The sequence below is a fragment of the Lithobates pipiens genome, unplaced genomic scaffold (genome assembly GCF_037356315.1).
Source record: "Lithobates pipiens isolate NorthernLeopardFrog02 unplaced genomic scaffold, aLitPip1_a1.2 Scaffold_30, whole genome shotgun sequence".
Lineage (NCBI taxonomy): Eukaryota > Metazoa > Chordata > Amphibia > Anura > Ranidae > Lithobates > Lithobates pipiens.
In genome coordinates this window covers 13,211,128-13,232,268 of record NW_027507791.1, presented here as the reverse complement: position 1 = coordinate 13,232,268, position 21,141 = coordinate 13,211,128, and the positions used below count along the sequence as shown (strand labels likewise).

The window sequence follows — 21,141 nt, the reverse complement described above, 5'->3', positions numbered from 1 at the left end:
TTTTGGGTGGAGTCTATCCATATGTACAGCAGTACAGAAAGATGCACTGAATGGTCCCCAATAATATCCTGGAGGAAAGATATGGTATATAAAGTTCTCACCTCAAGGATTCATCCACAGCACCCAGCCTTTTCTCTTTCTCACACTCCAGCTCACCGTTCCGATTCGCAGGCTCGGTGTACTAAAAATAAATAAATATGGGAGCAGTTAAAAAAAAAAAAAAAAAAAAAAAAAAAGCACATTAACCCTTTCATACTACCATAGAATTTGGGTAAATACTGTCTTTTTTTCATACAAAAGTAGCAATTGCACCTTTGGCTGATACATAGAAAGTCAGGTACTTATGAGCAGGGGCGTACCTACGGGGGGGGGCGGTCGCAGAGGTCAAAATTGCAGGGGGTGGCTGCATATAGAGGAAATGATCTCGCCATTTTCCCCATGCAGCCGCTGAATGCCCCACTTCTCTTTTCTCCCATAGGCATTCAGAGACTGCAGGAGGAAAATGGAGAGGTTGGTTCTTCTAGATCAGGGATCTCCAAAACTTTCTAAACAAAAAAAAAAAGGGTCAGTTTACTGTCCTTCAGAGTTTAGGTGGGCCAGATTGTGGCCAGTGGGAGTAGAAAATGCCTGAGCCTCAAATGTCCCATCATAGTTTTAGTGGGAGCAATAGTTATTGTTGGCATCAGTGGGAGGAATGGTGCCCCATTTTTAGTGTCTGCTGTGGATGGAATAGTGCCCCAAGGACTGGATAGAGGCAAGCAAAGGGCCACATCTGGCCTCAGGTCCAAATTTGGAGACTGCCGCTTTAGATGCAGCTGCCCCCGCCGCTCCTGCTAGCCAGCTTCTTTCTGCTGCCCACCTGTGCCCTTTGCTGGCATTTGTCCTGTCTGGCCCCCTGCTGGGGGTGATCTGTCAGGATGGAGAGCAGGGAAGGGGGGCCGGTAAATGTGAAATTTACCGGCCCCTTTCTTGTCCGAATTAATTAACAGTCAGTGATACAGATCACAGACATGGTCCATTTATAACTGAAACATAGCAACATTTTAACACGTTGCTATGTAAACGATAAAAACTTAGCATCCGGACTCGGGAACACGCATGCATGGGTGCCCCCAGGGAAATATCGGCTTTCTGTAGGGGCACCTGCCGAAGAGGGGCCTGGAGCGTCCGTGTGGGACTCGAGAAGAGGAGGATCGGGGCTGCTCTGTGCAAAACCATTATATAGAGCAGGTAAGGTAGAACAGAACAGGTTATAAAAAAGTAAAAGCTTTAATAATGCTTTCAGTTAATGAGCAAAAAGAAAGCTCTGTACAAAGCTATTCCTGTCCATTCATTCTGGGGAGCGGAGGCTGCAGAGGTTGCGATTGAGGTCCATTTAGACCCCTGGCATCCCAAAGTCCCCAACAGGGTTTCCTAAAAAATGAGTATGTATGTATACTGTATCTCACCCGAGTACACCCATCACATTTTTTTAAATATATGTTATCATTTCATGTGACAACACTGAAGAAATTACACTTTTCTACAATGTAAAGTAGTGAGTGTACAGCTTGTATAACAGTGTATAATTTGCTGTCCTCTAAAAATAACGCAACATAAAGCCATTAATGTCTAAACCGCTGGCAACAAAAGTGAGTACACCCCTAAGGGAAAATGTGCACATTGAGCCCATTTAGTAATTTTCCCTCCCCGGTGTCATGTGGCTCGTTCGTGTTACAAGGTCTCAAGTATGAATGGGGAGCAGGTGTGTTAAATTTGGTGTTATCGCTCTCACTCTCTCATACTGGTCACTGGAAGTTTAACATGGCACCTCATGGCAAAGAACTCTGAAAAAAATAAATAAGAATTTTTGCTCTACATAAAGATGGCCTAGGCTATGAGAAGATTGCCAAGACCCTGAAACTGAGCGGCAGAACGGAGGCCAAGACCATACAGCGGATTAACATGACGGGTTCCACTTAGAACAGGCCTCATCATGGTCGACCAAAGTTGGGTACACACGCTCAACGTCATATCCAGAGGTTGTCTTGGGAAATATACGTATGAGTGCTGCCAGCATTTATGCAGAGGTTGAAGGGGGGGGGGGGGGTCAGCCTGTCAGTGCTCAGGCCATACACTGCATCAAAATGGTCTGCATGGCTGTCATCCCAGAAGGAAGCCTCTTTTAAAGATGATGCACAAGAAAGCCCACAAACAGTTTGCTGAAGACAAGCGGAACCATGTCCTGTGGTCTGGTGAGACCAAAATTAACTTATTTGGTTCAGATGGTGTCAAGTGTGTGGCGGCAACCAGGTGAGGAGTACAAAGACAAGTGTGTCTTGCCTACAGTCAAGCATGGTGGTGGGAGTGTCATGGTCTGGGGCTTCACAAGTGCTGTTGGCACTGGGGAGCTACAGTTCATTGAGAGAACCATGAATGCCAACATGTACTGTGACATACTGAAGCAGAGCATGATCCTCTCCCTTCAGAGACTGGGCCGCAGGGCAGTATTCCAAGAGAACGACCCCAAATAAACCTTCGAGATGACCACTATCGTGCTAAAGAAGCTGAGGGTAAAAGGTGATGGACTGGCCAAGCATGTCTCCAGACCTAAACCCTATTAAACATCTGTGGAGCATCCACAAATGGAAGGTGGAGGAGCGCAAGGTCTCCAACATCCACCAGCTCCGTGATGTCATCATGGAGGAGTGGAAGAGGACTCCAGTGGCAACCTGTGAAGCTCTGAACTCCAAGTCCAAGAGAGTTAAGGTAGCTGCTCTGGAGAGCAGGAGTCATCTATATTAGCAAGCGGGTAATTATCCACTTGTTAAACATAAGTTTTGTCAGCTCCCACCCCCTCCCACCTCATCTGCAGCTCCTCCCATCTCTGCCCTGCAGACAGGAGCAAGGAGCACTGTGATGGGGCAGCAATTGCAAGGGGCGCTGATAAAAAGGGGACAGCACTGTAAAGGACACTGCAATCGTTACAGTGCAGCCCCTCATTACATCGCAGCACCCCTTTACAATGCAGGTCCCTGTGTCAAGTACAACACCCTTCTGGCTCCTTCCACCAGTCGTGATCGGCCTACATGGCATTGATAATTGCAGATATCCAGTGATACGGACGCTTGGTATAAAATGGGGTATGTAATGAAAAGCAGAAAGGCTTTAGTTAATAATTTCATTAGCATGCTGAGGAGGGTGGGAAAATAAATAAATAAATAAATAAATAATAAAAAAAGTAGGAACCAGGGAAAGCAATATAAGCAGATTAAAACTTCAGCTTTAATGACTGCATAGCTGCATTTGTGTCTTTATCTGCCTGGGGTTTGGCTTTAAAAAAATATTCATTAAAGGATTTAGTACAGCTGCACGCAGCCACCTGCAGCATCCATTTTTATTTTTTTTAGAACTTGGAGTAGAAGGCCGGTAACAAGGATGGCTCTCTGCAGAATTACATTCTGGGTCCCCGGTGATCACACAGACAAAATGTGCCCCATGCGACTTTTCCCACACTTTTCCGACATCTATTTCTGGCTCACTTGGGACACAAGCAGTTTAGAAAAAGGGGGAAAAAAAATAAAAATATTCCCTTGCCATCTTTATCTTCTCTACCACCGTCACACGGTGTTTACTGAACTGTGGATGCGCGAAACAGAGTAAATGGAATTTATTTTCTTTTTAATTAAATCCCTTTACCTACAATTCTGGCACTCTTCTGTAAGCTTGTATGTTAACTCTTGCTGGTCACAATACAGAGCCAAAGCGGTTGAAGAATATTGTGCTTTAATAGGAAACATACAAGCCCTCCAGCAAATAGGGACCGATAATGGAACCATTTCATCAGCAAATGGAAAGTGCAAAAAAGCGCATTCTCAAAAAGCGTGCGTTATGTCTGCAGAATACCGGATCAGCCTCAATACAAAAATCAGGGGCATCCCCCTGCTCGGGGGTCTCCAAACTTTCTAAGCAGAGGGCCAGTTTACTGTCCTTCAGACTTTAGGTGGAGCCAGAGCAAACCATACCCAACCATTGGGGCAGACAACTGGAGCATTGTGTGTATAAGGCAACAATAATGATGTATTAATGAGAAGATTAGCTACATTCAAATTTGTGTGTTCTATATCTGCTTGGAGATCAGCTTTAAGCTCCATTTATTTGGCGTTCTGGGATCTCAGGCAGAATCCCTGCAAGTCTGTCCTCTATCTCAAAATGCATGTTCGAGTGCCATTTTCAATGGTGCCCCCCCCCCCCCCTGTGATAAATAGTGGCAAAACGCAAATCTAGTCACCCAAAAGGGTGCAGAAGCTTCTTTTGGCTGATAATCTCAACAAAAACCGCAGAAGGTTTAGGTGCCATTGAAAAATGAATGGCACCCAAACATGCGATTTGAGATTGCGATTCTGCCTGAGATCCTAAAACACGAAATTAATGGAGCTTAAAGTGTTATGATTTTTATTTTTAAACAATAATACTTACTTGCTCTGTGTAATGGTTTTGCACAGAGCAGCCCGGATCCTCCTCTTCTCAGGTTGACACTCCTGGCTTTTCCCTCCTGCCAAGTGCCCACACACTAAGCAACTTGCTATGGGGACACTTGAGCCAAAGCTTTGCGTGTCCGTTCAGACATGGAGCTGTGGCCCCGCCCCCTCTCTCTCTCTTCATTGACTCAATGACAGCAGCGGTAGCCAATGGCACCCACTCCTGTCTCAGCCAATGAGGGAGTTTCAGCTGAGGCTCTTGTGCAACATTGCTAGAGCAAGCTAGGGCTCAGGTAAAGTATTAGGAGAACTGAGGGGGGCTGCTGCACATATTTTTTTTTATCTTAATGTATAGAATGCACTAAGAGAAAATAAATAATAATAAAAAAATTAAAAAAAAAAAAAAAAAAAAAAAAAAAAAACACCCCACCACACCCTTCTACCTTTAGAACCTCTTTAAAGCTGAACTCCAGGATAAGAGGATAAGCCAATATTGTCATTAAAATGGTGGGCGTTTTGATGCGTTGCGACACTTTGTGCAGGAGCTTCCTGTAATAAATACCAGCCACTGCTCCACTCTCTCCTTCTGCAGGAAGACTGGTCTGGTCTCCACCCCCCTCCTGTCGTTTTCTGTAGGCATCCTGTAGTGGGTGGAGCCTGCTGTGCTCCTCCCACAGCTCTACTCTTTGCACAGGCTGTGTAAAGCACAGTGGTGATGTCAATTCTACTTTTACAAGGTAATATCTTAGTTTGCAGAGGCATTTGGTGCACAAAGTGGAATTATATCCCATGGGGCTATTGAAGAGTATTTGCAAATTAATGTTTTTTTGTGCCCGGCGTTCACCTTTAAGTGAAGTTTACTTCTATGGCAATGTGCTTTTGTCTGCAAACTAAATTCATGTTGCCTCTGTTCTTGGACTCATAAAAAGGCAGCTACAGATAGAATATATTGCATGTCAGTCTCCGCAATCTGTAGACTGTAATATAAAACAGCTGACTCCTTTAAAACCATGCCCGGAGAACACTCTACATAATCTCAAAGCACAATCATTCTGTCTAAAAAGAACAGCGGTTCACCTATAATGGGTCTTTTATCACATAAAGGAAGATTATTTTCTCCTTTATAAAGCTTCCAAAATAATCATTGAAGCCGCCTGGCATTACCAATTTCCATAACCTTTCTGCGACACTCGCAAACTAAACAATCTAAACTTTCCTCGACCTTCAAGAAGTGGACACACACCAATGAGCAGCCAATTTATGCCATCCGAAACGTTCCGCAGTAATATGAACAGGTAATGTCCACATGGTGATCGGAATTTCAAGACACACATTCTTTAAATACAAAACATACTAAATTTTTCTGAGCTTTAAAATTATAAAAAAAACAAACAGTCATGTAAAATAGGAGAAGTGGGGAAATGCAGGCGGTTCTTTCAACAGCCAAGAGTTTATAGTTTTAAGCAGTTTCGTTAACTAAAATGACTAAAACATTTTAGTCGACTAAATGAATACCATTTTAGTAGACTAAAAAAAATATAAAAAAAAAACAATTGATATGACTAAAATATGACAAACTTAGGCTAGGTTCACACTGCTGCGATGTCCATGATCGGATGTGATTCGCACCGCACATCACATGCGATCTCTGTGTGATGCGATTTCAGCCACAGATAGTATGGCTGAATTCGCATCCGGCCCAAATTCGTACAGGACCCTTTTTTTTGGTCCGCAGCAGAATCGGATCGCATGGGTGTTCACACCATGCGATCTGATTCCTGTCCGAGTTTGCAGATCGCACTGCGATATGCGAACTGATTTGGAGGTGTCATTAAAGCGGGAGTCCACCGGGACTCCGCGTTTTTTTTTTTGTTTTTTTTTTTTAAAAGCCAGCAGCTACAAATACTGCAGCTGCTGACTTTTAAAATAGTGACACTTACCTGTCCAGCGCGCCCGCGATGTCGGCACCCGAAGCCGATCGCTAGGTCGTCTGTCGGGTCCTGCCGCCGCCATCTTGGGTATGGGAATCAGGAAATGGAGCCTTTCGGCTTCATTTCCCGGTTCCCTACTGCGCATGCGCAAATTGCGCTGCGCAATAAGGACGCTCCCCGCTGCCTCTGGGAGCTGTGTGTTTCCCAGCAGGCAGTGGGGCACTTGCGGAAAGGGGCGTAAGTTACGCCCCTTTCCGCAGAGAGCTGTCCCGGAAGTGGGTGCAGTTACCTGGATTATCCAGGTAACTGCACCCCCTCCCCCCTGAAAGGTGCCGATTGTGGCACCGGAGGGGGGAGGGTTCCGATGAGCGGAAGGTCCACTTTAGGGTGGACCTCCGCTTTAACTTTTAACTGACACTCCCAGCAGTTAGCATAGGGCAGTGTGAACTGCCGCCGGGAGACATGCGATGCGGGAACCCGCAGGGGATTCGCAGCTTTCCCGCATCGCAGCAGTGTGAACCCAGCCTAAAATGGCATTTTAGTCAAAAGACTAAAACTAAATTGAAATGTGACTTCAATATTAACACTGGCCTTTAGTGCATGTTCATACCTCAATACCATACATAACATATGAGATTTTTCACTCTAGCAATATATAACGAGTTTGGCAATTGTAGAGAAATGTTAACTAACGCATTACAGTTTAATTACACCCATTCGATTTCAGATGGCTAAAATTAGTTTTAGTCGACTAAAATGTACTGGAGACTTTAGTCAACTTAAAAAGTTAGGACCTTTTAGACAACTAAAATGTACTGGAGATTTAGTTGACTAAATACGACTAAAACTAAAAACAATTGCAGAAGACTAAAATGGGACTAAAACTAAAATTGAAATTCGCTGCTAAAATTAACGCAGGTTTTAAAGTTTGTCTAAACCAGGGGTCTCTAAACTTTTTAAACAAAGATCCAGTTTATGGGCTTCAGACTTTACGGGGGCTGGATTGTGGCCAGTGGGGGTAGAAGATGTCCCGCACCCAGCATCAGTGAGAATAAACATGGCTTCAGTGTCCATCATTGGCATCAGCGGGAGGAATAGTGCCCCATAGTAGGTGTCAGCGAGAGGAATAGTGCCCCAAGGGTCAGATAAAGGCTAGCAAAGGGCTGCTTCCGGCCCTCAGCTGCAGTATGTAGACCCCTGGTCTAAGCAGACTAAATATAAAACTCTCACCATCTCTCTGTAATTACCATTTTAAAGGTTTGGCCTCTTAAAAAAAAAATAATTATTATTATTAGCGCTGCACTGCCTTATTTGTTATTAAGAATACTCCATATTCCCATCGCACACGTTTCTGGAGAAAGCTCTAGAGTTTTAGGTGCTGTAGCAACCACCAGCTGGAGACTGGATCGGAGAGCCACAATGAAGATATTTGCCAGCACACCACGGTTCATCAAGTTGAGTCCACATGGTTTTTATTGAAGCATAATCACATCACAATAGAGACAGTGCAACATTTGGGAGTCACGCAGGACCCCTTCGTCAGGCATGTGATGACAATGAAGGCCTGATGAAGGGGTCCTGTGTGAATCCAAAACGATGCACTGTCTTTATTGTGATGCGATTATGCTTCAATAAAAACCGTTTGGACTCAACTTGATCCGTGGCAAATCTTTATTTTACAAGACACACAAACACACACACACACACACACACACACACACACACACACACACACCTCCAGTTCTCTGCCCCCTCTCTCTGGATCACACTGCTGCCTTACAGAATCATCTTTAGATCTCCCCTCCTTATCCAGCCCTGCGCTCACGCTCAGTACTCCCTCCCACAGTCTGATCAGCGCTGCCATTGGAAGTCCCCTCCTTCACCTCCCGCTCTTTGAACTACTCCCAGCACCTCCCTCTGAGTTCAAAGGATCCAGAACTACAGAGGAGGCATCAGGTATTTATGCGTGCTGACAGTATTGACCATCAGTGCATGTTGAAGACAATGTTGAGTGGTATACACCCATCGCAATGTTGATTTGACCATAGACCGCTGGTGGCCACTGGACTAGACTATGCCTCAATTATGCCTGGATCACATGGAGCGTATTCCCCCCCCCCCCCCCCCCCCCCCGAGGGCCGTGTTTATCCATATAGGAATGCACAGGCAGTCCTATTGAGGTTAACTGGGATGCAGCCTCTGTTCCCAATCTGCACAGCCTTCCACAGAGGTAAGCTTATGTACAGCCTGTGTAAACCAGGCCTTAGGTTATGCAACAAATCGGTGGCAGCAAGCCCAAACTTTACTCAAAGTAACACTTTCCAAGAGCCAAAGACAAAATGTGATTGGGAAGGTCTAGGTTTTCACTTCTCCAGGCATGCCCAGCAAAGTATCTGAAACGCAGCCCATAATGTCTGAATATTGGGTTAGGAGACTGACCATGGGGGCTCTATAGAGATGGAGTTTCTGCAACAAAGGTTATGGCTTCCACTAGGTCCAGGGCTTTAGAATAGTAGGATGGGCTTGATGGGGTCTTATTTGAACTATAGATGCACCTCTTGAACTTTTAGTTACATGAGAGAAGGGGGAACTATTCAGCTACCCTATGAGTTAGGTCACTGCCCTGGGTGCAGTATGCAGCTTTTGGACAGCTTTAGGAGTCTTCAATTTGAAACCCAATCAAGACTCTACTTTCATGGAGTTTGCGTGTTCTCCCTGTTCTTGTCTGGGGTTTCTCCCACACTCCAAAAGAAAATGCTGGTGGGTAATTGGCCCCTGTAGGTACTTTACATTCTAAGCTCCTTGAGGGCTGAGACAAAACGTATAGTATATTTAAAGTGCCAATTGTTGTTGTCACTTTATAAATACCTGCAACATAATGAACGAAACCCATTTTAACATGCACATCCCATCAAATCATTTACAAGTTGTCCAGTCGTTTTCTGGTTGGGGAGCTCATGCACAGTAACCTCGATTCTCAGCCCCCTGGAACTATATGTCCCGCAAGCCAATCATTGTGTCTTTGTGCATGGGTGGCAGAGTGACCACAGCTGCAGCGCACTTGAGATCCACCCATCTCACCACCCACACATCTTTGACCGTCTTGCCTATCGTTTGAAAGGAAATGAAGAGAATCCAGCATATAAATCACACACGGTGGGCTGCTTCTCCATCCGGCTTCTTCTGGGTTTTTGTAATCTTCGGTAATCTTGACAAGGTTAATCCAATTCCTGTGCACAGAGTTCATTCATCCCAGCAGATACACAGAGCTAGTGTTAACCAACTTTTTAAATGTTAAGCTAGTGTAGCATGGCGACCCCATGCTACTCTGTAAAATGGTGATTTATGGCAGGTTTTCTGGGTAGAAAATGTACTCCTAAAAAGTTCAGTCGCTGTCTGGAGAACCCACATATGCTGGTCTGTATAATGAATGCTGGCCCTCTGTAGCTAGAGGGGAACAAAAACACCATGGATGGTGCTGTGCAAAAGAACACAAGATTCCTCTTAATCCAGCATGGGGGGGGGGGGTCAATGGCTACAAACCACTTGAGGTATACCTCAGAAAAAAAAGTCATAAAAAGTGTGACACCGTTAGCGATAGAGATTTATTGTAAAATCAGTCAAAGGATGGTCGGTCCAGCTGGTGTGGTCGGGTGGCATGCTGCTCACATCCAGCGTGCCACCATCTGGCGGTTTGGAGTCCTAGGTCTGATCCAGTGGGGGCCTCTCCAAATCACTGACCTTTATGGGTTGAACCAATGATCTGTCATCCTTTCCAATGGGTGGATGCCCATGTAACATCTGGCACCTACACACCTTTTGGTTGCCCCCAGCACCCACCTTGATATGCGTGAGTCATCCTGTCGAGGTTTGGATTCGGTCGAGGTTCAAAATCAAGCATAAAATGGTTAACATGGATTGTGAGTCAGCCATATCTTAACCCTTTCCATTCTTGGAATCCTTGACTGATTTTACAATAAATATTATCAAACTGTGGCAGACATTTTTATGACTGAGGTATGCCTCAAGTGGTTTGTAGCAATTGCCCCCCTTTTTTCTGGGTAGCGAGGAAACACCAATGGCTCGGGTGTGTGTTGCATTCATCTTAGGGCCAAAGATAAAGGCTCAGAGCCCCGCCCTCCTGATGGAAATCAGTGTGTGATGGGAGCCACGAGAGGTGCTGATGTGCACCATGATGTCTGGGTTGGGACAGAAAAAGGTCCAAGTCAGAGAGTCCATGAGGGACAGAAGCAGCAAGAAAGCTGTACAGAGACTTCATGAGGTACAAGAGCAGCTGGGGAGCTGTAAGGAAGACGAAGAGCTGAGGTACAGTGTCTGTGCATAAACTCTGGGATGTTTTTTATGGCCAAGAGGACCAAAAAGATACTAAAGTTCAGGAGGGACACTGAAGAGGTACTTGGAACAGTAAAGCTGCCACAAGAGAGAGCCAGGAGGCTGAAGGTTATGTTTTTTTGCAGTAATGGCGAGAATCCCCTATGTGGGAAGACACGGGTGTGAATTTTGGGGTTCACTAAAATAAAAGTGTGCAGGAAATCCTTGAAAACGATGTCTGGCATGGCGTAAACTCACCATTTTGGCACCATCATTGAGCTAAGAAACCCAGACGTATCACACTGGTCATAGACAGATTGAAATTTGGTAGGTTCAAATCGGGAAACATACAAAATTTCAATCCATCTATGGGCAGGCTGGTTGTACGGAAATTAACAAAAAGGTCAAATTCCTAATCTTCCCTAGCCAAAGCAATAGGATATATTATTGTGCATTGCTTATAGAACCGCTATTTCATTCAGCAGTATAAAATGGCTGACAAGTTAACTTTAAATATATATATAAAAATAAAAAAAAATATCAATCAAAACAGTGTATGGTAACTGGTGATAAGCATAAATGCTGCCCAACCATACGTTGCCATGACTGCCCATCATGTGATGCAATAATGCACAGCCTGAAAAAAACTGCACTCGCAACATCATTCAAAATTCATCACCTGCTTAATCTGATCGAGTTACAGAGTGCATCCTGTCAACTGTGACATCTTGTTTATTCAGAGGCTTCAGTTTATTGCTCAGCTCCATTAGGAGCCAACTGCTCTCTGCAAGACACATGAAAACCTTTCCATCCTGGATGGACTGGTCTGCGGGGCTTCTTAATATAATATACTGTATATGCACACAATATCTCACAAAAGTGACTACACCCCTCACATTTTTTGTAAATATTTTCTTCTATCTTTTCATGTGACAGCACTGAAGAAATGACACTTTGCTACAATGTAAAGTAGTGATTGTACAGCTTTTATAACCGTGTAAATTTGCTGTCCCTCAAAATCTCACACAGCCATTAATGTGTAAATCGCTGGCAACAAAAGTGAGTACACCCCTAAGTGAAAATGTCCAAATTGGGTCCAATTAGCTATTTTCCCTCCCCCGAAATCATGTGACTCGTTTGTAGTACAAGGTCTCAGGTGTGAATGGGGAGCAGGTGTGTTAAATTTGGTGTTATCGCTTGCTCTCACCCTCTCATACTGGAAGTTCAAAATAGCACCCTCATGGCAAAGAACTGAGGATCTGAATGAAGAAAATTATATATATATTAGGGGTGCACCGAATGGGTTTTTTGGTGCCTAAACCGATATCGAAAATGAAAAATACACTAGACTGAAAACTGAAAAACAGCACAGATACCGAAAATGGCTGTTTTTAAAAAATATTTTTATACAGGAGATGGTCAGAGACTGGGGACATGGTACGGGAGGTGGTCAGAGACTGGCGGCATGATAAAAGAGATAAGTGTGGTGTTGTCCCCCCGTGCAGCCAGTGATGCAGCGAAGAGAAGAGAGCCGCCTCCGCCGTCTGGTTCAATAGAGCGCCGGGAACATCACAGCTTTAATTTTAATAGCTGTGTGTTCCCCCGTCGCATATAGCCCCTCCTCCTTGTCTGGGGAACTGTGATAGACAGATCACCCGTCCAATCTGGATAGATAGAGATTATATTACACACACACACACACACACACACACACACACACACACACACACACAGTTTGTGATCATGCACAGAAAATCACACACCCAAATGTGCTCAAAGTATGGAGGTCTCCTTACCAGCAGGTGTTGATCTTAATGGTTAGAAAAAGGTCAATGTGCTTTCTGCAAGTGGTACTTGCTGTCTCAACCAAGCGTTGTCCCATGCAGAGTTTATGCACCTCCTCTCCCCCAGTATATGCCAGCTGGGTATTTATGCAAACAAATCAGGCAGCAACATAGTATAATCCCATTTTAATAAAACATGTGATAAAAACAAGATGCTAAATGGCCGCTTACACAAGTCCATCTTCTTCTGGCCCCTCTGGCTGTCGGTGCTTGAACGTACACTGTAGCAGAATATCGATAGAGTGGTCTCTCCATTATTGTGCGCGATTGTTGGCCCCAGCACCGAGTGCAGGCATCATCAAAAGTAAGCGGCCATGTGGCATCTTGTTTTTATCATAGGTTTTATTAAAATGGGATTATACTATGTTGCTGCCCGATTTCTTTGCATAAATACCCGACTGGCATATACTGGTGGAGAGGAGGTGCATAAACTCTGCATGGGACAACGCTTGGTTGAGACAGCAAGTAACACTTGCAGAAAGCGCATTTGACCTTTTTCTAACCATTAAGGTCAACACCTGCTGGTAAGGAGACCTCCATACTTTGAGCACATTTGGGTGTGTGTTACAGTTGAAGTTGGTTTTTATCTGCACAGTGGAAGTAATTTCTGCACATGATCAAAAACAGCTCGGATTGGAACCTGCACAGAGGACATTTGTTACATCTCTATCTATATCTATATCTCTATCTTTTCAGGATTGCACAGATTTTATGTACCTTATTGCTTTTTTTTTTTTTTGACTTTAGGATTGGACTTTTATGTTTAGTAGCACTATCTTCACATTGGGTTTTTTGTGTAGATGCATTTGGTGATTATAGGCCAATTTTTTCATATCGTATTTTGTTTTAAAAAAAAAATAAAAAAATTTTGCACGCATACTTAACCATAGTTCACACGGCTAGGTATTATTAGTGTTTCATTTTCAGCGCCCCTCATTACACAATTTTTTCACATTTATCTAGGTTTGTCTAGCACGAGGGTTAGCAGCTGTCAATATCTTTTTGCTTAATGGTTTATATTAGCACTAAGGTAATTATTAATATCACTTGATTGTATAACAAATTAGGTATTTTGGCACAAGGTTTTAAGATAATTTTCCACTCAGAACAGGCCTCGCCATGGTCGACAAAGTAGTTGAGTGCATGAATGAACGACTTGTATAGCGCTAACTATGCAAACTGAATCGCCTCAGGGCGCTTGGCCGCCGGTGTCCATCTACGGTATAGCGCAGTCCTTTACCCTGTAGGGTCCCGACGTGCTTACGAACACATACACATATTTTGGCCAATTTTTAGACAGGGTCTATTTAACCTACCAGCAGGTCTTTGGAGTGTGGGAGGAAACCAGAGTACCTGGAGGAAACCCACGCAGGCACAGGCAGATGGTGCCGTGGTCAGGATTTGAACCAGTGCTACTAGGTAAAAAAAGTGCTAACCACTACACCACTGTGCTGCCCTGCATGTGCACCTGCATGTGCTCAGTGTCATATCCAGAGATTGTCTTTGGGAAATAGACGTATTAGTTCTGCCAGCATTGCTGCAGAGGTTGAAGGGATGGTAGGTCAGCCTGTCAGTGCTCAGACCATACGCCGCACACTGCATCAAACTGGTCTGCATGGCTGTCATCCCAGAAGGAAGCCTCTTCTAAAGATGATGCACAAGAAAGCCTGCAAACAGTTTGCTGAAGACAAGCAGACTAAGGACATGGATTACTGGAACCATGTCCTGTGGTCTGATGAGACCAAGATAAAACTTATTTGGTTCAGATGGTGTCAAGTGTGTGTGTGGCGGCAAACAGGTGAGGAGTAGTGATGGACGAACTTCCGACGGGACGTTTCGCGAACGCGAAACGCGAACGGACACAAACGTTCGCGAAAACGACCGTTCGCCGCGGGCTCCATTGACTTCAATGGGAGGCGAATTTCGCAAACCTTTAGGTCGAATTTGCGGCCACGGGGTAATTATTAGGGGGTAGCACGTAGTCCCACCACCTGGACAATAGCATAATACATGTATGAGGTGAATTTGGGATCGATAACTACAAGCATTTTTTTTTTATTTGGGAAATTGTTCTGACAATTCAGGACTATGGAGCTAATGAAGGCAATGGAGGAGAGGGAAGGTCAGGGACCAGGGTAGGCAAACAAGAGGGTGCAGGAGATACAGAGCACTGACAGCAGCACCGTAATACAGAGCACTGACATCAGCACCGTGACATACAGCGCTGACAGCAGCTCCGTGACATACAGCGCTGACAGCAGCTCCGTGACATACAGCGCTGACAGCAGCTCCGTGACATACAGCGCTGACAGCAGCTCCGTGACATACAGCGCTGACAGCAGCTCCGTGACATACAGCGCTGACAGCAGCACCGTGACATACAGCGCTGACAGCAGCTCCGTGACATACAGCGCTGACAGCAGCTCCGTGACATACAGCGCTGACAGCAGCTCCGTGACATACAGCACTGACAGCAGCTCCGTGACATACAGCGCTGACAGCAGCTCCGTGACATACAGCGCTGACAGCAGCTCCGTGACATACAGCGCTGACAGCAGCTCCGTGACATACAGCGCTGACAGCAGCTCCGTGACATACAGCGCTGACAGCAGCTCCGTGACATACAGCGCTGACAGCAGCTCCGTGACATACAGCGCTGACAGCAGCTCCGTGACATACAGCGCTGACAGCAGCTCCGTGACATACAGCGCTGACAGCAGCTCCGTGACATACAGCGCTGACAGCAGCACCGTAAGCAGCCCCAGGAGGAAGTCAGCACAGCACAGGGATGGTGTGATCCCCTCATAATAAGAACCCCCAGGAGGAAGTCAGCACAGCACAGGGATGGTGGGAGCCCCTCATAATAAGAACACCCAGGAGGAAGTCAGCACAGCACAGGGATGGTGGGAACCCCTCATAATAAGCAGCCCCAGTAGAAATATGACACCGCTCAACCTCTTCAAAGAGGAGGGTAGGGGCATATAGTACGGTGTGCTTTTTTGGGTCAGGGAAGTGAGCCAAATGAATTAAGAAGGTCTGTGTGCTTGATTCCAAAAATTGTTTATAGACATATACATGGTCTACTGATCACATGTGTTGAATTCCTCCGAGATCCATGCCTCATTCATTTTTAGAAATGTGAGGTAGTTAACACTGTGGTGAGCTAGGCGAGTACGCTTATCGGTCACAATCCCCCCTGCTGCGCTGAACGTCCTTTCGGACAGGACACTGGATGAGGGGCAAGCCAACAGTTCGATTGCAAATTGGGCAAGCTCTGGCCAGAGGTCAAGCCTGCCCACCCAGTAGTCTAGGGGTTCATCACTCCTCAGAGCGTCCACATCGGCCGTTAACCCAATGTAGTCGGACACCTGACGGTCTAGGCGTTCCCTGATGCTGGATCCGGATGACACCTGTCGATGGGTCGGCTGAAAGAATGACCTCATATCCGAAGTCACCAACACATCTTCAAACCGGCCTCTTCTTGCAGGCGCTGTTGGATTGGTACCCGCAAATCCTTCTCTGGGAGTGGGAATTGCTCCTCTGCCAGCGCACGCAAAAGCAGAATGCAGCATTTCTCGAAGCAAGGCCTGGAAGTGCTGCATTCTGACAGCCCTCTGCGACGGCGGTAACATTTCCGCCATTTTGTGTTTGTACCGGGGGTCTAAGTACGTTGCCACCCAGTACTGGTCCTTGACCCTCATGCTTTTTATACGGGGGTCCCTATTAAAACACTGGAGCATGAAGGCCCCCATTTGCACTAAAGTGGAAGCGGTGTGGTGGCCTGGCTCCTGCTCATCATCCAGGATAATGTCGTCCTCTTCATTCTCCTCTCCCCATCCTCGCACAACAGGGATCCCAGAAAGGTTTAAAGCATGCTCTTCTTGCTCCTGCTCATCCGCCCCGGCACCATCCTCCTCTGACTCCTCATCAGACTCCTGTTGTTGACTTGTCTCAGATAGAGTAGCCCCCCCTGGGAATTCATCCAGCATTGCGACTTCCTCATCTTCCCGCTCCTGCTCCTCCACAGCCTGATCAATGACACGACGCAATGCACGCTCCAGAAAGAAGGCATAAGGTACCATGTCACTGATGGCGCCATGGCTGCGACTGACCAGTTTGGTGATCTCCTCAAATGGCCGCAGAAGTCTGCATGTGTCGCGCATGAGCAGCCACTGGCGCGGTGAAAAAAAACCCAGCTCCCCAGAACCGTTTCTTTCGCAGAGTTCATACAGGTAGACGTTAACTGCACGTTTCTGCTGGAGCAGCCTATCAAGCATATAGAAGGTTGAGTTCCATCGCGTCGGGCAATCGCAAATAAGACGTCTGACCGGCAGATGGTGTCGCCGCTGAATGTCAGCAAGGCGAGCCATGGCCGTGTAAGATCTTCTGAAATGGGCCGAGATTTTCCTTGCCTGCCGCAAGATGTCCTGGACCCCAGGGTATTTGACAAGGAATCGCTGCACGACCAAGTTTAAGACGTGTGCCATGCACGGCACGTGCGTGATTTTGCCCTGTTTCAATGCGCTAAGCAGATTGGCACCGTTGTCACACACCACTTTACCAACTGTCAAATTGAGCGGTGTTAGCCACTCATCTGCCTGTGAACGCAAAGCTGAAAGGAGTGCCGGGCCAGTGTGGCTCTTTGCTTCCAGGCACAACAGACGCAGCACGGCATGGCAACGTCTCACCTGGCATGTGGAATAGGTTCTGGGGAGCTTGGGCGGTGCAGTGGAAGAGACGCTAGCAGCGGAAAAGGAGGAGGCAGCTGAGGAGGAGAGGGAGGAGGATGGAGTAGGAGGAGGAGAAGAAGAGTCAGGCCTGCATGCAATCCGTGGCGGTAAAACCAAATCTACACGGGTGCCACGGGTTACATGCTTGACGGCCGTCAGAAGGTTCACCCAGTGGGCAGTAAAACTGATATACCTTCCCTGCCCGTGTTTGCTAGACCACGTGTCTGTGGTCAGATGTATCTTGGCACCGACACTGTGTGCCAGAGATACATTCACTTGCCGCTGAACATGGCCATATAGCTCTGGGATGCCCTTCTCTGAGAAATACTTCCTTCCTGGGACCTTCCATTGTGGTGTTCCAATGGCCACAAATTTGCGAAAGGCCTCCGAGTCCACCAGTTTATATGGCAGTAGTTGGCGGGCTATGAGTTCTGACAAGCCAGCCGCCAACCGTTGGGCAAGAGGGTTATCCGGCGTCATCATTTTTTTACGCTCAAACATTAGGCCCACGGAAGCCTGCCTTTTTGCAGAAAAATGTGAGCTTGGCGTGATGGAAGGTGGAGTGGAGGACAATTGTGAGGAGAGAGGAGAAGGAGAAGTAGAAGACGAGGCTGGACGGTGAGAGCCTGCAGTGTGGCTTTGTGTGTTCCGTTGCTCCCACTGGGCTCGGTGATGGCTGCTCATGTGCCTTCTTAAGGCGGTCGTCCCTAGGTGAGTATTGGGCTTACCGCGACTAACGCGTTGACTGCAAAGATTGCAGATGGCAACGCTATTGTCAGCAGCGGACACGTTAAAAAAAGCCCACACTGCGGAGCCATGTGCCGGTGTCCTGGGAGCGCCAGATGTGACCGTACATGGTCGATGACTCGCTCCTGATACATTTGCAGTCTGCTTTGTCCCTGCTGTGCAATGTAAGTCATTGCTGCTTCTCCTCCCTATCTGCTGGTCCATATCTCCCTCTGAACTCCCCTCCTCTTCCTCTCTTGTGGGCACCCACGTGACATCACTAGACACGTCATCATCAACGTCACCTTCCCCACCGCTATAAGTAGAGTAGGCAGCAACACCGGGGACCAACCTCCTCCTTGGGCTGATCTGGGTACTGGCGTCAGACTGCTGAGTAGCGCTTGTTGCTACCTCCTCTTCCTGATCCAATACCAAGAGTGGCTGCGCATCAGAAATGTCCTCTTGATATGGATCGGAAAATAATTCCAGTGACTCAAGCGGAAGGTATGTGGTGGTGGTGGTGGTGGTCGTGTTGTTGGTGGTAGTGTCTTTGGGGGTGCACATAGCAGAGAGTGAAGAAGAGGGTGCAGATCGAGAGGATGAGGAGGGTGCAGAAGAGTAAGGCTGAGCGAGCCACTCAACCAAGTCTGGTGCATCCTTTAAAGTAATTGAACGCACCTTCTGCAACTTCCCACTTTGGCTCAAGCCTGTTGCTCCTGCCCTACCCCTACCACCCCTGCGGAAGGGCCTGCCTCTTCCTCTGCATGTCATTTTTTAAATGACCCTGTGACAAAACTCTTAGTCCCTATACCGCTGAAGGACTGCTGCAGTATAGGTGAGCGGTCAGCAGTGGTGCACGTCAACCCTATCTATTGTGGACCTATAGCGGTCCTTACAGAACAGCAGACTGTACCGCACTCAAGCCTATGTACCGTAGCACCCTATACCAAGTTACCAGTCCTTATAAGAACTTTTGTGGACCAAGCAGGTTGTGTATTAGTGTTTAGCAGACTGTACGTCAGTCCCTATACCGCTGAAGGACTGCTGCAGTATAGGGCAGCGGTCAGCAGTGGTGCACGTCAACCCTATCTATTGTGGACCGATAGCGGTCCTTACAGAACAGCAGACTGTACCGCACTCAAGCCTATGTACCGTAGCACCCTATACCAAGTTACCAGTCCTTATAAGAACTTTTGTGGACCAAGCAGGTTGTGTATTAGTGTTTAGCAGACTGTACGTCAGTCCCTATACCGCTGAAGGACTGCTGCAGTATAGGGCAGCGGTCAGCAGTGGTGCACGTCAACCCTATCTATTGTGGACCGATAGCGGTCCTTACAGAACAGCAGACTGTACCGCACTCAAGCCTATGTACCGTAGCACCCTATACCAAGTTACCAGTCCTTATAAGAACTTTTGTGGAACAAGCAGGTTGTGTGTTAGTGATTAGCAGACTGTACGTCAGTCCCTATACCGCTGAAGGACTGCTGCAGTATAGGTGAGCGGTCAGCAGTGGTGCACGTCAACCCTATCTATTGTGGACCGATAGCGGTCCTTACAGAACAGCAGACTGTACCGCACTCAAGCCTATGTACCGTAGCACCCTATACCAAGTTACCAGTCCTTATAAGAACTTTTGTGGAACAAGCAGGTTGTGTGTTAGTGATTAGCAGACTGTACGTCAGTCCCTATACCGCTGAAGGACTGCTGCAGTATAGGTGAGCGGTCAGCAGTGGTGCATGTCAACCCTATCTATTGTGGACCGATAGCGGTCCTTACAGAACAGCAGACTGTACCGCACTCAAGCCTATGTACCGTAGCACCCTATACCAAGTTACCAGTCCTTATAAGAACTTTTGTGGACCAAGCAGGTTGTGTATTAGTGTTTAGCAGACTGTACGTCAGTCCCTATACCGCTGAAGGACTGCTGCAGTATAGGGCAGCGGTCAGCAGTGGTGCACGTCAACCCTATCTATTGTGGACCGATAGCGGTCCTTACAGAACAGCAGACTGTACCGCACTCAAGCCTATGTACCGTAGCACCCTATACCAAGTTACCAGTCCTTATAAGAACTTTTGTGGAACAAGCAGGTTGTGTGTTAGTGATTAGCAGACTGTACGTCAGTCCCTATACCGCTGAAGGACTGCTGCAGTATAGGGCAGCGGTCAGCAGTGGTGCACGTCAACCCTATCTATTGTGGACCGATAGCGGTCCTTACAGAACAGCAGACTGTACCGCACTCAAGCCTATGTACCGTAGCACCCTATACCAAGTTACCAGTCCTTATAAGAACTTTTGTGGAACAAGCAGGTTGTGTGTTAGTGATTAGCAGACTGTACGTCAGTCCCTATACCGCTGAAGGACTGCTGCAGTATAGGTGAGCGGTCAGCAGTGGTGCACGTCAACCCTATCTATTGTGGACCGATAGCGGTCCTTACAGAACAGCAGACTGTACCGCACTCAAGCCTATGTACCGTAGCACCCTATACCAAGTTACCAGTCCTTATAAGAACTTTTGTGGACCAAGCAGGTTGTGTATTAGTGTTTAGCAGACTGTACGTCAGTCCCTATACCGCTGAAGGACTGCTGCAGTATAGGGCAGCGGTCAGCAGTGGTGCACGTCAACCCTATCTATTGTGGACCGATAGCGGTCCTTACAGAACAGCAGACTGTACCGCACTCAAGCCTATGTACCGTAGCACCCTATACCAAGTTACCAGTCCTTATAAGAACTTTTGTGGAACAAGCAGGTTGTGTGTTAGTGATTAGCAGACTGTACGTCAGTCCCTATACCGCTGAAGGACTGCTGCAGTATAGGGCAGCGGTCAGCAGTGGTGCACGTCAACCCTATCTATTGTGGACCGATAGCGGTCCTTACAGAACAGCAGACTGTACCGCACTCAAGCCTATGTACCGTAGCACCCTATACCAAGTTACCAGTCCTTATAAGAACTTTTGTGGAACAAGCAGGTTGTGTGTTAGTGATTAGCAGACTGTACGTCAGTCCCTATACCGCTGAAGGACTGCTGCAGTATAGGTGAGCGGTCAGCAGTGGTGCACGTCAACCCTATCTATTGTGGACCGATAGCGGTCCTTACAGAACAGCAGACTGTACCGCAC

At 46.9% G+C, this 21,141-nt stretch overlaps 1 protein-coding gene across 1 annotated transcript in view; it reads right to left on the bottom strand.

The window, feature by feature from the left end:
- Positions 1-21,141, bottom strand: part of ERO1A (endoplasmic reticulum oxidoreductase 1 alpha) — an 86,944-nt gene that overhangs the window by 38,253 nt on the left and 27,550 nt on the right. Inside the window, exon 5 of the mRNA XM_077463722.1 lies at positions 102-181. Within this exon, the coding sequence (XP_077319848.1) occupies positions 102-181 (80 nt within the window). The remainder of the gene's footprint in view (positions 1-101; positions 182-21,141) is intronic.